At 41.4% G+C, this 16,039-nt stretch overlaps 1 protein-coding gene across 5 annotated transcripts in view; it reads left to right on the top strand.

The window, feature by feature from the left end:
* MGA (MAX dimerization protein MGA) overlaps nucleotides 1–4,442 on the top strand; it is a 41,133-nt gene extending 36,691 nt beyond the window's left edge. For all 5 annotated transcript variants that reach the window (XM_035111920.3, XM_035111929.3, XM_035111912.3 and 2 more), the window contains exon 25: nucleotides 1,000–4,442. In XM_035111920.3, coding sequence (XP_034967811.2) covers nucleotides 1,000–2,201 — 1,202 coding nt within the window. In that variant the 3' untranslated portion in view covers nucleotides 2,202–4,442. The remainder of the gene's footprint in view (nucleotides 1–999) is intronic.
* Nucleotides 4,443–16,039: the final 11,597 nt, after the last annotated feature.

Here is a 16,039-nt window from a genome sequence, read left to right as displayed (position 1 = left end):
CAGGGTCCTAATTTGTTGTCGTCGTCCGTCCATCCCCCTCCACTTTTTGTCCACATGCCAGTCCACTGATTGGGACTGTAAAAAGAAAAAAAGAGAAATAAAGTAGACACATGCCCAGCCCCTCACCCTGAAAGAGATGCAAACCACTCTTTTGAGGGGACAATCTTTTGAGGGCTGTGTACACTGTGAAGATACATGAGTTTTGCATTCAAGGGCAGCGGGTGGCCAAAGGTGAATGTGACCCTCAGGCCAAATGCGGCTTGCCACCCTGATTCCTGTTGAAGGAGATTTTTTTTAATCACTTCTGCAAAAGGAAGTCCTGCCTCGCCCAGCTGTTGGAGTTCTTCAAGTGTATTGGTTATCAGGGTTATGGAAAGAGGATGGTCCTCTTCTGAATCAGTAACTGCTTAAAAGAGCAGGCAACATAGAGTAGAAATAAATGGATAGTTTTTACAGAGAAGAGAAATATTGGGATCCCCCAAGTAATACTTTGGTGTTTTTTAACTTTATAAACAATCTAGAGCAGTGTTTCCCAATTAGCTAAGTACTGCTGAGCTCCTGTTTTTGAAAAGCCAAGCCAATGACCCCCTACTTTGGAATTTTTTGATATCTCTATGGTAGTTTTTGTTATGTGAATGGTGCCAGGGGGTGGGGTCCACAAACCACCAATTGGGAACCACTGATCTAGAGCTAGGGGAAACAGTTTGCAGATGACACCATGGTGAAATCTGGGTCATGAAAGCACAGAGGAGTTACAAATAGTATCTCCTCAAACTGAATGAGTAGTCAACAAACTGGCAAATGAAGTTTATTATAAATAAGTGTGAAGTGATTACATTTTGGGGCAGTTCCCCCCTGCCCAACTTCAAGGCTGAACAGGCAGAGGCTAACAAGGAAGGAGATCTGTTGAAGTGATAAGTAGTTTACATTTGGAGAAGCAGTTTAGGACAGATCCTGTCTCCAGTATTCTAACAGGCCTTTCTTTGTTCTGGCTTACAGAAGGTGAATTCATGATGCCAAGGATAGTAAATGTGACATCACTGGCTACTGAAGATGACACAAATTTAAACCTGGATGCCAATAAGAATCCTGATGTAACCTTGGATACGGATTCCCAGACACCTGAGTCTTCCTTGCAGGAAACTACTGATCTTCAGTCACCAGAAAAAACAGAACTTTCTTCTGTAAAAGGGAGAGGCACTACCGGAGCAGTACAGGATTCTCTTAGGCGAAAAGAGAATTTCCCACAAATAACAAATGTCTCTAGTTTGAAGGCATCCCCAGAACCATTTGCAGCAAAACCTGAAGAGTTAGCCGGAAATCAGGCAAGGTTAAAACAGATGAAGAAGGGAAGTGATGGACAAAAATCAAGAGAGTCTCCATTTCAAAAGCTGCAAAATAATGAACCCAATGACTCCGGGATAGAAATGGAGCTGCAAAAAGTAGCCTCTGCAATACATGAACCAGCACTGGATGCAAGTGACTTAATGGGCATAGAGGAGACTGATGACACAGATGAAACCCTCACCTCCCTGCTGAATGAAATTGCATTTCTCAATCAGCAGTTGAATGACGATGCTTCAGACATATCAGAACTCCCCAACTCCCTGAGCTCTGGCTTTTCTCTAGGAGATCTAGAAAGTCGCAGACAATCAGCTACTGCAGAAGGCTCTCCCTTTCCGCTTGGTGCCATGAGTGGGAGCTTTAAGGACCTTTCTATAGTTCAAGAGAGCAGTGATTCCATAACTCCTCTCCTGCTTCACTTGGATGATGATGATCTACCTGATGGTAACAAGAACTCGGGAGATCCTTCATCTGATTCTGATTCTTTAAAAATCATGTTAGGATCTGAAGTAAAGGACCCAAATGCTGATAACTCAGAGGCAAATAGTGGTGGAAGTGGAAAAACTGAGCAATCTGTGGCAAAGACAAGAAGTGTGTCACCTCCCATTCTGCAGATGAAAACTAACCTGGAAGCTGGCAAAGCTGACATGGCATGGAGGCCTATGCCCAAACTGGCACCACTTGGATTAAAAGCTGCTAACTTTCCATTAGAATCAGAGGGACAGAATACCAAGGTGATGCCTTCGTTGGCACCCGTTGCTTCAAAAGAGATAAAAACTGCACAGCCAGTGACTAGTCCAAGTCAGGATGGTTATGAAACACTCACTTTAGCACCTGCTGCTGCAGAATCAAAATAGTAATGTGGCTTTACCTTCAGGTGCTTTTTGGTAATAATGTTTGATTTTTCAGAGACTTTCCTAGTTAATAAGAATTTCAATTATGACACATCTCCAACATCTAGATTCTTAGGTTGCATGTGCCAGTGTGCATGTAATACATGAGGCTAGATGTTTGAACTTGATTGGTAAAAGATAACATTCAATCAAGAGTAAGAGACTAGTCAGATAAATTATGCCCTTTTCTGACAGTCACAGAAAGCATCCATTTGAGATATTTTCAAACATTTTTAGCATTTCAGAAAAAATATTCAGGACTGTGAATAGCTTATATACATATATCTTAACATATTACTCAAGGGCCTCATACAAGCATTTGAGGGCCTCATACAAGATGTATTTTTCCCTCTAATATCTATAAATTGAATAGTTTGAGGGCTTCACTTTTAACCTAGTGAATGTGAATGGTTTTCATACTATAAAATGATCGTATATTTTTGTACACAGGTTTTTTTTGTAAATACATAAAATCATGACATTTCATATATATCAAAAAGTTAATGATTATTTCTAATGATTGTAAATAAGAGATTTGGAGAACTAACGTGGTATTTGAGTGCTTTGAACAGGTCAATCACTGTTAAATCTGAAAATTGCTGCATTTTTCTTGTCTTGCATAATTGTACGAAGTAATGTAGATCTGTGTTCCAGCTATCCTGGCAGAAAGTGTTAAGGCTTCCCACTCCCTGGTGATTTACTCATATTTGAAGCTCTTATCTCCAGGCTCAACCAGCTAGCAAGACGCAGTCTTCTGCATACATGCTGAAAGTAGTACACAAGTTCCAGTTTCCTCATACAGGAAAGTCTCCTGCACTATATATTAAGCCCCTCCCACTCTCCATCTGTGTGTAGGTTAGTTATATTGGGATGGACTTGCACATGATGGGTAGTTTCATTATTATTTTTCATGATGTTGATTAAATGTACTATTTAGCCACTGAAACTCCCAATTTCCAGTAAAAAAAAAAACAGCACAGGGAAACCAGGATTTATTCTCCTGACTGGTTCAGTTTTTCACAGAAAATTGCAGCCAAATGCTTTTACCTGCACTAGGAAAAGATACAGATATTCATATATTTTTCTTAATGGGGCTAAAAGCAGCTTGGGGTAAGATAGAGGATACAAAATGAGAAATGGTTAAGACATGCTCTCCCTCCATTCACTTCGAAATGTAGCCTTAGCAATGTGCTTTAAATTTGATTTGCTTTGTAATTCTACAAAGTAAAAGTTCTTGATGAGGATGCAGGCTCTGCCAGTGTAATAGAGGAAGCAATTCAGTACCTTCTGTGGTCTTCAGTCTTTTGTAAGTTCTCATTTCTTGCATGCTTCATGGTGTTCATTCAGTGCCTTAGGATTTGGAAGGGAATTTAGCATGGTAATCCTAACCTGCTTGGTTAAAATCTAATCTAGCACTTATGTGTTAGAGATCAAAATTAGTTCAGTTGGCTAATTTCCCTTTTTGTCTGCACTGACACCACCCGTATGCTAGAAACTCCACTTCTCATTGGAGCACATTTTCCTCAATTTTTCTGTTTCTTCCCTCAGTCCTTTCTGGCTACCATCTATTTTTATCAAGCTATTTTTAAAAATCCAGATAGGGGTCTGAATATACCACTAAAGACATCTTACTTTTTGACAAAAGGGCTGGCTGGTTTGGAGGGACTGAATTTATGCATTATAATTTAGCAATAGGCATCGAAAAATTAGAGGGAAAACTCCATGTAAGTAATCAACAAGGATCTTCAAAGTACTGAATACCTTTCTTATAATTACCTCTTTCCTCTTATCCTCCATATATGTGTTTGGCCCCAAGGCAAATCTAAGATAGTTCTATGAGTTTTGTTTCAAATATAGTCTGGGAAATTGTGTATGGGGATTTTTGTAAATAATATTTCAAGATTATAAATTTTATAGAGAGCATTTTGTAATCGAGAGAACAACTGAAACCCTTGGAGTGGGCACATATTCATTTAACCAAGATTTCTGGATATTTGATTTTTAATGCATCTGTAAATAGGCTGAAATGATTTTTTAATTAAAAAAAAGTATAAAGGAATGCCAGATTTCATTTTTACTGTACATTCTCTCTTTTTCTGAATTTTTCCCAAAACTGGTATTTTTGTAAACATTTAACCACAGAGCCTATCTCAGTAACTATATATTGGAGAATCTGTAAAATTTAAATAAATAGTCTTCAGCTAAGAGCTGGCCATGAACCATTATTTCTCTGAAAAAAGGTATATGAAAAATGTTTTAGTGGGTACAAGTTACATCACACATTCCTTGTAATAATGGTTATAAAATGTACGGTAAATCTTGCTCTATTGAATAGGAAGGAAACAGTCTGAAAAGAAAATAGGCATTAATGAGTTACATAAATGCTTAATGACCAGGAAAGATAGTTCTGGAAGAAGAGGAGCTAAATAGCAGTTAGGCACTCCGCTGACTCATTTGGGACCATGTTGTCTGTACTGTAGCCTAGTGAAGTGACTGCAAATCGGTAAAAGTTATAGAAGAGGGAGGTTGTTACGATACACACCACCCTCTTCGGCAGAACTATACCTTTTCCTTTGCTAAATAGTTCGTGGATGGGACTCCCTGAGAATGTGGACTTCCAAGACCATGGTGGGGTCTTGGTGGGGAAGAATCTGATGGGAGACTGGAACTTTGCCTTGACTCTGCATTTTCCAACTTTCAGGTAGCAAGAATAAGGTAGAATTGTGTCATATCAGTAATGGATACCTTTGGGAGAAACAAAAAATCAAGTCCCCATTGTAATGGAAGTGCTAACACTTCCATAGAGCAACTTGGACAGGCAACTGTCAGCTCCCATCTTTGTTGGAGTTCTTGTGTAGTACCATGGCTTAATTTGCACCGTGGGTACTGCTTCCTTCTTATTAAGAGCTCAGAATATCCTGGAGCTTGCGTTTGTGTGAGAGTGCTGGTTGAGGAGACTCTTGAGAGTCCCATGGACTGCAAGAAGATCATACCTATCCATTCTGAAGGAAATCAGCCCTGAGTGCTCACTGGAAGGACAGATCCTGAAGCTGAGGCTCCAATACTTTGGCCACCTCATGAGAAGAGAAGACTCCCTAGAAAAGACCCTGATGCTGGGAAAGATTGAGGGCACTAGGAGAAGGGGACGACAGAGGATGAGATGGTTGGACAGTGTTCTCGAAGCTACGAACATGAGTTTGACCAAACTGCGGGAGGCAGTGGAAGACAGGAGTGCCTGGCGTGCTATGGTCCCACAAGAGTCGGACACGACTAAATGACTAAACACACACACACACACACATACAAAATTTATCAAGGCAATGAGGTAGCATGGAACCTCTAAGACAGTGGTGGCCAAACTTGGCCCTCCAGCTGTTTTTGGACTACAACTCCCATCATCCCTAACTAAACATGACCAGTGGTCAGGGATGATGGGAATTGTAGTCCCAAAACAGCTGGAAGGCCAGGTCTGGCCACCACTGCTCTAAGAAAACTTGGAGTGGTTGTGCTGCTGGAAGAGTGTCCAGTTTCTGGAGGGAGCCAGTTTCTGAAGTCAGTTGTTTTTGTATAATCAGTGATTGCCAACTTGACTTGCATTTTCAATTTAAGAGAAAGCCCCTTCGTTTTACTATTTATTATTTAGACATGATTCTATAAATATATTCATTAGCAGCATTAGAAAGATGCAGTTGACTAACAACCATGAACACCTGATCTTTACCCCAATCTACCTCCCATGAACCTTGGGCAGCATACATGATTCCTCTCCCTGTTTTATTCTCACAACAGCCATGTGGAGTGGATTGGGATGAGAGAGATTAACTAACCCAAGGTGACCCAGTGAGCTTCATAACATAAACCTCTGCTGGAGTGAGGGTTGCAAGGGCTGAAAATTGTCCACATTGTTCTCAAAGTCTGCCACCAGGTGATGCCAGTTGCTTTAGATTGGAGTGGAGTCCATATCAATGCACTGTATCTGTTCTCCATCCCTCAACACGCACAAACAGCTTTGGGCATTAAATGTTTGTAAATGAGGCATACAGATCAACTCGTCTAATCCCCTTTGCACAGAGATGCCATTGGGCTCATCTTTATCTCAGAGTTTGCAGCTCTGTGACAAGTTTGCAAGGGATCTGTTCATTTTATAGGAATCTCAGTTTTGTGGGTCCTATTCATATAATTCTGGCTTGATTCCAGGCCCTTTAACTATAATGCAGCTCAGCCTGTGTGGCTGCAGTCCTAACACCAGTCATGACTGGTGCCCATTGGGACTGGCAGGATAGGTGGCAGGGGGATCAAAGTAGGACTGAAAGAGTGATGAATATTTTGGTAAGAAATAATATTAGGAAGCACTATTTCTCTGACATTTCCCATCATGGTCTGAAATCTGAATCTCGTGTGGCGAAGGATGTATAAAACTCTCACAATGGAGTAACGGCTATCATGGGCTTGGTTTCAAGGGCTTTTGTATGGACACAGCTTTCTCCTGCGGTAACATGAAGTGTCTCTAAGAATCAGTTACTCTGTTCATTGGTGTGAGCTAGCAATGTGACCTGTAGGCCAGTCAGGCTAGGAATTTCACTGAAATGATTCATCTGGGTTGCTGTTTTGCTTGCAGGAAGATGAAGGAGGGAGAAGAGAGCTTCTGCATCATAAACACAGCTTGTAAGGCAACACGCTACCAGTCAACCCACTTTTTGAAGGTTGACAAGGATGTACTGACTCACAATATGTGCTTGTAGTGAAATACTTAAGCTACTGCTTCACCATGAACAAAATGTGCTTCAACCTACTTCCCAGAATGCAGAATTGTGGCAGATCCAATTTATCACATTCTCCAACAAGGTTGTATATTGTCTCCCTGCTTATTTAACTTATATGCAGAATTCATCATGCGAAAGGCTGGACTAGATGAATCCCAAGCCGGAATTAAGATTGCCGGAAGAAATATCAACAACCTCAGATATGCAGATGACACAACCTTGATGGCAGAAAGTGAGGAGGAATTAAAGAACCTTTTAATAAGGGTGAAAGAGGAGAGCGCAAAATATGGTCTGAAGCTCAACATCAAAAAAACCAAGATCATGGCCACTGGTCCCATCACCTCCTGGCAAATAGAAGGGGAAGAAATGGAGGCAGTGAGAGATTTTACTTTCTTGGGCTCCTTGATCACTGTAGATGGTGACAGCAGTCACGAAATTAAAAGACGCCTGCTTCTTGGGAAAAAAGCAATGACAAACCTAGACAGCATCTTAAAAAGCAGAGACATCACCTTGCCGACAAAGGTCCGTATAGTTAAAGCTATGGTTTTCCCAGTAGTGATGTATGGAAGTGAGAGCTGGACCATAAAGAAGGCTGATCGCCGAAGAATTGATGCTTTTGAATTATGGTGCTGGAGGAGACTCTTGAGAGTCCCATGGACTGCAAGAAGATCAAACCTATCCATTCTGAAGGAAATCAGCCCTGAGTGCTCACTGGAAGGACAGATCGTGAAGCTGAGGCTCCAATACTTTGGCCACCTCATGAGAAGAGAAGACTCCCTGGAAAAGACCCTGATGCTGGGAAAGATTGAGGGCACTAGGAGAAGGGGACAACAGAGGATGAGATGGTTGGACAGTGTTCTCGAAGCTACGAACATGAGTTTGACCAAACTGTGGGAGGCAGTGGAAGACAGGAGTGCCTGGCGTGCTATGGTCCATGGGGTCACGAAGAGTCGGACACGACTAAACGACTAAACAACAACAACAACAACAACTGTTGAAGCAGTAAAAGAAGCTGAAATGTGCATCAGTTATATATTGCTGCAGGTTTGGGTCAGTCTGCATCATGCCCTGAGTCCCTTCTAATTATTGGGTTCCTGTATATCTCGGGTTAGGAGGTATGAGAGCAAGCTGTTGCAACTAGTCCCTTTGTCTAGGCAGTTGCAATACAATGGTCTTAGCTGGTCACTTAAGCACCATGATTAGCATAACCAACAAAGTTGCTGTGTACCATAGGGCAAATGGGTGGGATTTTCCTCTCACCTGGCTGGTGGTTAGAAAGACAGTGGTCAGAGTTGTGTGTGAGAGCTGAGCAGTAATAAAGCAGGCTGAAAAGCTGAATACAGACCCGTGCTTGATTTGCGCTGGAACCCAAGGCTGTGACTAGTGGAGAAGCAAGATCTGTTGCAATGTTAATGTGTGATGGGTTTTAATTAACAGGAGAGGATATAATAATTCAGTTTATCCCTCCAGGCCCCCATGTGTATAGGTAGAACAGAGTTTCAAAATCCCAGCAGCAGCAGCCAACTTAAAAGCATAGGAACGAGGCTGTAAACCCGTTTTTGAGCAAGTCCAACTGCAAAGTAAGCTGGCTTCCCCCTTCTTACCCCAGAGAGAGAGGAGCAGGAAGTACAATATGCTTCTTCCTTTCCAGGAGAGGAGGGGAATATGACATCACACACAGCCCTCTCTACCAATTGTACGGTATTTCTATGGTTTGAGTATTTGATTATCAACAATACAGCTCCATGGTTTTAGCCGCTTCTCATGCAAACTAGCAAGAATATGCTTTGGTAGGTTTGGCTGCTAATCTCCCACTGTGAACCCCTCTACCTTAGACTCAGGTTGCATATATGTGTAAATAAACCATATATCCTAAAGAGACCACAGTCTCCACTGACCCTCATTCCAAGGAAACTGAACCCTGGGTTAGTGCCTGGAATCTCTCATCTTTCAACAAGAATTATCCAGCAGTCACAGAAGCCCTGTCATTTATTGGCTCAAGGGATGGGTTGGCGCTGTGGTCTAAACCACTAAGCCTCTTGGATTTGCCAGTCATAAGGTCGGCAGTTTGACTCCAGGGTGAGATCCTGTTGATTTGTCCAAGCTCCTGCCAACCTAGCAGTTTGAAAGCATACCAGTGCAAGTAGATAAATAGGTACTGCTGTGGCGGGAAGGTAAACGGCGTTTCTGTGCGTTCTGGTTTCCGTCATGGTGTTCCGTTGCACCAGAAGCATATGACCAGGAAAAGCTGTCTGCGCATAATGCCCCACAAGTGACAGATGTGGGGCAAGACATAGCCATATTCCTAGGAGCTCTCAAAAAAGAAAGTGGTTTCTGCTGAACTCCCAGTGAGAGGGGGTGTGTCCAGGGGAACACTGGGAAATGGAAAAAGAGAATTGCTTGTTTGATGTAATACAAAAAGAGATGGCAAAGGAAGAGGAGAGGGATGGGGGTGCAGCGAGAAAGGGTGGGCAGATCTTGTGGAAGGAAGGCTGGAGCTGGATATGGGAAAAGGTGGGAGTGGGATGATTATGTAAATATTAATTTTAATGGTTGGATATGCATGGTTTGAACTGGGTACGATAAATGGAATTCATTAAACGGTCCTGAGGAGTCGGCTTCAGAAGTAGGGGGGGATGATTTTAAATTTAAAAGGAAAAAAATAAAAATAAGATAGATTATTTATGATTTAAAATATATTGCATTCCTGATAAAAATAATAAGTTAAGAGAAGAAGTATGATATATAATTATGATGAATTAGAATTGAATTAAGGTGAGGATTTGGAATGAATAGAAATTGAATAAATAAATAAATATATAATCATATGTATAAGGTAGTAAAATTGGGAATATGTAAATGGATATATGATTTATGAAAATAATTGTGAAAACTGCTGTAAGGATAATTAATAGGGAACCCGGAGGGGGAGGGAACGGGGGAAGTCTAAAGATTTATGGTAATGGTTAGAATTAAGAGATTTTTCTTTTTTGTGTGTATTTTTCTTTTTTCTTTTTCTTTTTAAATTTTTTTATGCTATTTCTTTTTTCTTGTTATTAATGGAAAATGAATAAAAATTACTTTAAAAAAAGGAAAAGCTGTCTGCGGACAAACACGGCTCCCTTAGCCTGAAAGTGGAAATGAGCGCTGTACCCCATAGACAATTTCAACTGGACTTAACCGTCCAGGGGTACTTTACCTTTTAATAAGGACTGTGAGAGTTGTCTTGGTGCCTGCAGTTTTTAAATAAATAAGCATACACTAGCTTTCCCCCAGCTGGTAACCTCAGATGTTTTGGACTAATACTTCCATTCTCCCTGACCATTGGCCATGCTGGGGCTGATGGAAATTGTAGCCCAAAACAGCTTGAAGAAGGCTGGCCTACAACAGAGAGATAAACAAGGTCATTCTAAATGGATATTTGCTGACAATCCGCATTGGCTTGTATGCATAAAACTCTTGGAGTCACTCTTCTTTCTGACATAATATTTGCTTTTATGGCTTTATTTCTGTAACAACAAAAAGAAATATTGCATAAGGTCAGTGTGTTCTCATATTTATATCTGGTCTTTATCTCCTCCCCACATGCTTAAATAAAAGCAGTTCCTCGGGTCCATTTAGATTCTAGGGTTGCATTCTACTGTAATTTTTTTCATCTGTCAAATGAACCGTTTTTTCTGTTCTCATGGCTTGAAGAAATGTTACTTCGGGCTGTTCTGCCTTGTTGAATGTTATCACTATCTGTTTAGGATATTATAGCCGGTTCAGCTCCCTGGCATCTAGAAAATTTCTTTGGATGAGCTAAGAATCATTCTACAGATTCTTGCATTGCCTACTTTGGAGAATTTTACAACAGCATCATATGAGCAGGCAGATTCTATTCCTTTGTCTTTGCTTGTGTAGTAGAAATACAGTGGTACCTCGGTTTCCGAACTTACCGTATTTTTCGCTCCATAAGAGCACTTTTTTCCTCCAAAAAAGGAAGAGGAAATGTCTGTGCGTCTTACAAAGCAAATGCGTGCTCCCTGGAGCCAAATTGCCCAGGGGCGAAAGGCAGATCGTGGTTTTCTTTTCTTTTTTTTAGAAAGAGCTAAAGGCTAACAAGAGGGAAAGAGAGTGTTGAAAGGACCCACTCAGCAGCTGATTGCAAGAGATCTGGGAGGGAGATAAGGGAGCTAGCTCCCTTCCCTGCCCAGCCAGGCCTCTTGCCCAGGCCTCAATTGTTGTCTGCAGAGAGAGGCTGCTTGTTTCCCCAGGGACATGTGATTGGCTGATTAGATTATCTGTCTGGAAACTGTAGAAATGGGTCCCTTTCCTTTCCTAGAGAAGCTGCAGGACTGTGAGTTGAACCCTATAAAAACAGGATTTTTTTCCTTTGCAATGTAAGCTCAACAACTTTGAGCTGATCTTCAAAAATGGAGCTTTCCCCCTTTGCAAAAAATATACACAACTGTGAGCTATCCCCCCCCCCAAAAAACAGGGCCTTTCCCATTTGCAAAAAAAAGCCGCACAACTTTGAGCTGATTCTCAAAAAAATTGGAGCTTTCCCCCTTTGCAAAAGAAGCTTCCTCAAATATTTAATTTTTGGGGGGGGGGCAAAGGCACCTGTCTCTTTGGGGGAGGATCTCGGCCGTAAAAATGAATATACTGCCCAAACTGATGTTTTTGTTTCAGACAATTCCAATATTAGGTGGGTCCAAGTGCTTTAAAGAGTGGAGGAGGGAAATTGCCAGGTTTGTGGGGGGGGGGAAGAAACCCAGAATAAAACATCTATCGTTAATTGATAAAAGGTCAAGAGGAGGGTTTGCGCTGCCCGATCTCGAAATATATCACGCAGCAGTGGGACTAGTGTGGCTGGGAGAGTGGCTAAAATTAGAAAGAACTGATATATTAGATCTAGAAGGCCACGACACGAGATTCGGGTGGCATGCATACCTGATATATGGAAAGATAAATCTCCTAAATCTCTTCAAACTGTGGACCAAATATAAAGGGATACTGGAGCCCAAAATACCACTCTGGACATCTCCAACAGAAGCCATAGTGCTCAAGAGAAGAAATATGAGAGACAGGTGGCCCACATATAGAATGGTACTAGAAACAACAGAGGGGAAACCAGTATTGAAAAAATATGATGAAATCAAAGAACACCTGACCGACTGGCTGCAATACTTTCAATTGAATCAAAAACTAAGCATAGATAGAGAGGTGGGGCTTGCAACAGAAACATCGAGATTTGGAAAAAAAATAATTTCAGTAAGAAAGAAAAAAAATATAATGTATGATTATTTGCTAGAGTGGGAGAAGATAGAAGAACAAACTAAAGTCTCAATGATCAAATGGGCCCAGGATCTTGGACATAATATTGATATAGAACAATGGGGGAGACTGTGGGTGGAAGACCTAAAATTCACAGCATGTTACAACCTAAGGGAGAACTGTATGAAAATGATGTATCGCTGGCACTTAACACCATGTAAGCTGGCTAAAATGAATGGGGGAATAAGTCCGAGATGTTGGAGGTGCAAAAAAGAGGAAGGCACATATTTTCACATGTGGTGGTCTTGCCAAAATATAAAAGAATACTGGAATGTAATTTATGAGTTTAAGAAAATATTTAAAATGACATTTAAAAAGACACCCGAGATTTTCCTCCTAAATATACTACCATCAGAAATAAGAAAGGAAATAAGATCTTTATTTCTATATGGAGTGACTGCAGCCAGAATATTGGTGGCAAAAAGTTGGAAGAGCGAAACGCTACCTACAATAACGGATTGGCAAGCACAAATGCTAAATTATATACGAATGGCTAAGCTGACTGATTCGATAAGAGATCTATCGATGCAAAAAGTAACAAAGGAGTGGAGTATATATAAAAACTATCTTAAAGTATACTATCCAAACAATTCTCTACTTGCGGACATTGAATGATGTTTGGGAATATTAAGAATGATTGAAATGGAATGGAAGAGGAAAAAAGGGATATTACCAGTTAAAACCTGTGAAGTACAAGATATGTTAAAATGTATAATAGGAGGGACAGGAAGTATCTATGTTCAAATGTAATAGTTGTGTTTATTTTTGAGGTATTTTTTTTCTTATATATTTTTTTCTTTTTCTTTCTCTTTCTTTTTTATAAAAAAATTCCTTCAGTAGCACCTTAAAGACCAACTAAGTTTTTATTTTGGTATGAGCTTTCGTGTGCATGCACACTTCTTCAGATACAGTGAAATAGAAGTCCCCAGGCACTTATGTAGAGAAGGGGTGGGGAGGGGTGGGGATGGGGAGGGGAGGGGGGATCACTCAGAAGGGTGGTGGAAGTGGGTGATTGACTGACTGATAGCTGTTGATGACCGAAAACGACTGCAAATGGTTTTGCATGAAAAAGCAAGGGTTGAGATGGCTGAAGATCGCTTATCATGTATAATGAGATAAGAATCCGATATCTCTGTTCAAACCAGGTCCCTCCATGGTTTTGAGCTTGGTGATAAGTTGTAATTCAGCAACTTCTCTTTCCAGTCTATTTCTGAAATTCTTTTGTAGTAAGACTGCTACTTTGAGATCTTGTATAGAATGTCCTGGGAGATTGAAGTGTTCTCCTACTGGTTTTTCTGTCTTCTGGTTCCTGATGTCAGATTTATGTCCATTTATCCTTTGGCGTAGGGTTTGGCCTGTTTGTCCAATATAGAGAGCTGAAGGGCACTGTTGGCATTTGATGGCATACACAATGTTAGAAGATGAGCAATTAAATAGTCCTGAGATGGTATGTTGGATGTTGTTGGGGCCAGTAATGATGTTGTCCGGGTGTATGTGGCAGCAAAGTTGGCATCTGGGTTTATTGCAGGCTCTGGTACCAGTGTCCATGTTAAGTCTGGTGGTTGTATTATTGTGGGTGAGGAGTTGTTTAAGATTGGGTGGCTGTCTGTAGGCAATGAATTTCTTTTTTATCTTTGTACTTTTTTGTATGTATGTGTTTTATTCTTTGTGCTTTTAAATAATAAAATCCAAATAAACACGGGGGGGGGGAATGAACTGAAGTTTTTTTAAAAAACAAAAAAAAACCAAACTAACAATGTAACACAAGACGTTTCATGATGGTCAAGATTGTATTTTGTCCTTTTAAAAAAGAAAAGAAAAGAAACATGAATTTGGAGCATAATATCCACCTGTGAGTACCATACAGGTTGTGACTTTAAAATATTTAAGGGATAGAAGAGAACATGCAATTATACATGCACACATAATGAGAAGACTGTAAACTGCCGGTTATGGTTAGCAGAGGTGACAACACAATCTCTCATTTCTTCTTTTGCACTAAGCCATAATAAGCCAAAGGTGTGTGCTGCCGGATATCCTTTGGCCTGAGGCATGATGTGACTCACAGGCTGAAGTGTGGATTTCAGCACTGTGTCCATTTAATGAAGCATAGCCAGCGTGACAGCATTCACAAGTATACTTCAAAGGGTGGGAGAAATCTAATAAATAAAACAATAAATACTATACTATGCTAAAAAGTGCAGGGACGCAGGTGACACTGTCAGTTAAGCCACAGAGCCTTTGTTGTTGTTTAGTCATTTAGTCGTGTCCGACTCTTCGTGACCCCATGGACCATAGCACGCCAGGCTCTCCTGTCTTGCACTGCCTCCCGCAGTTTGGTCAAACACATGTTGGTAGCTTCGAGAACACTGTCTAACCACTCGTCCTCTGTCGTCCCCTTCTCCTAGTGCCCTCAATCTTTCCCAACATCAGGGTCTTTTCCAAGGATTCTTCTCTTCTCATGAGGTGGTCAAAGTATTGGAGCCTCAGCTTCACGATCTGTCCTTCCAGGGAGCACTCAGGGCTGATTTCCTTCAGAACGGATAGGTTTGATCTTCTTGCAGTCCATGGGACTCTCATAGGTCTCCTCCAGCACCATAATTCAAAAGCATCAATTCTTCGGCGATCCGCCTTCTTTATGGTCCAGTTCTCACTTCCATACATCACTACTGGGAAAAACATAGCTTTAACTATATAGACCTTTGTAGGCAAGGTGATGTCTCTGCTTTTTAAGATGCTGTCTAGGTTTGTCATTGCTTTTCCACAGAGCCTAGGGCTTGCCAATCAGAAGGTTGGCGATTCAAATCTGTGTGACGGGGTGAGGTCCCGTTGCTCGGTCCCTACTCCTGCCAACCTAGCAGTTCGAAAGCATGGCAAAGTGCAAGTAGATAAATAGGTACCACGACAGAGGGAAGGTTTCCGTGTGCTGCTCTGGTTCGCCAGAAGCGGCTTAGTCATGCTGGCCACATGACCTGGAAGCTGTACGCCGGCTCCCTCGGCCAATAACGCGATATGAGCACCACAACCCCAGAGTCGGTCATGGCTTGACCTAATGGTCAGGGGTCCTTTTACCTTACGCTAAAAAGTAGCACACTCGGTAATGAAATTGGCAGCCATATATTTGGGCAGAGGTGTAATATTTCATTCCTGTCAGCAGCTGTGTTTCAGCATTCTGTAGTGACAAAAAGAGCCTGGTGGATCAGGGCAATTGTCCATCCAGTCTGGCATCCCGTTCTCACAGAAGCCCTTGGGAAACCCGCAAGCAGGATTCAAGCACAAGAACACTCTCCCCTTCTGTAGTTTCCAGCTACTGGTATTCAGTTGCTGCCTCCAACCGTGCCTCCTCCGTGAATTTATTTATTAGTCCTCTTGTAAAGCCATAATAAATTGGCAGCCATGACTACCTCCTATGGGAGCGAGTTCCACAGTTTGACTCTGCACTGTGCAAAGAAGTACATGCAGGTCCTGCTTTCTGAACGCCGTGGGTCCCCTTGAAATTGTTTGGTAGCTAAGAGTTTGTATCACAAGCTGACAATTTCAATTATTTCCCATGGGAACATTTTAAACCATGTGAGCGGTCCAATCTCTCCCCTCTCTAGTGCTTCCTGACATGGCTACAACCAACCAACAAAAGAGAGAAAACAATAAAGAAGATTCCACCTAAACATTAGGAAGAACTTCCTGACAGTAAGAGCTGTTTGGCAGTGGAATTTGCTACCA

This window comes from Zootoca vivipara, chromosome 1 (genome assembly GCF_965207765.1).
Source record: "Zootoca vivipara chromosome 1, rZooViv2.hap1.1, whole genome shotgun sequence".
In the NCBI taxonomy this organism is placed as follows: domain Eukaryota; kingdom Metazoa; phylum Chordata; class Lepidosauria; order Squamata; family Lacertidae; genus Zootoca; species Zootoca vivipara.
This window is presented reverse-complemented; position numbering and strand designations above follow the sequence as displayed.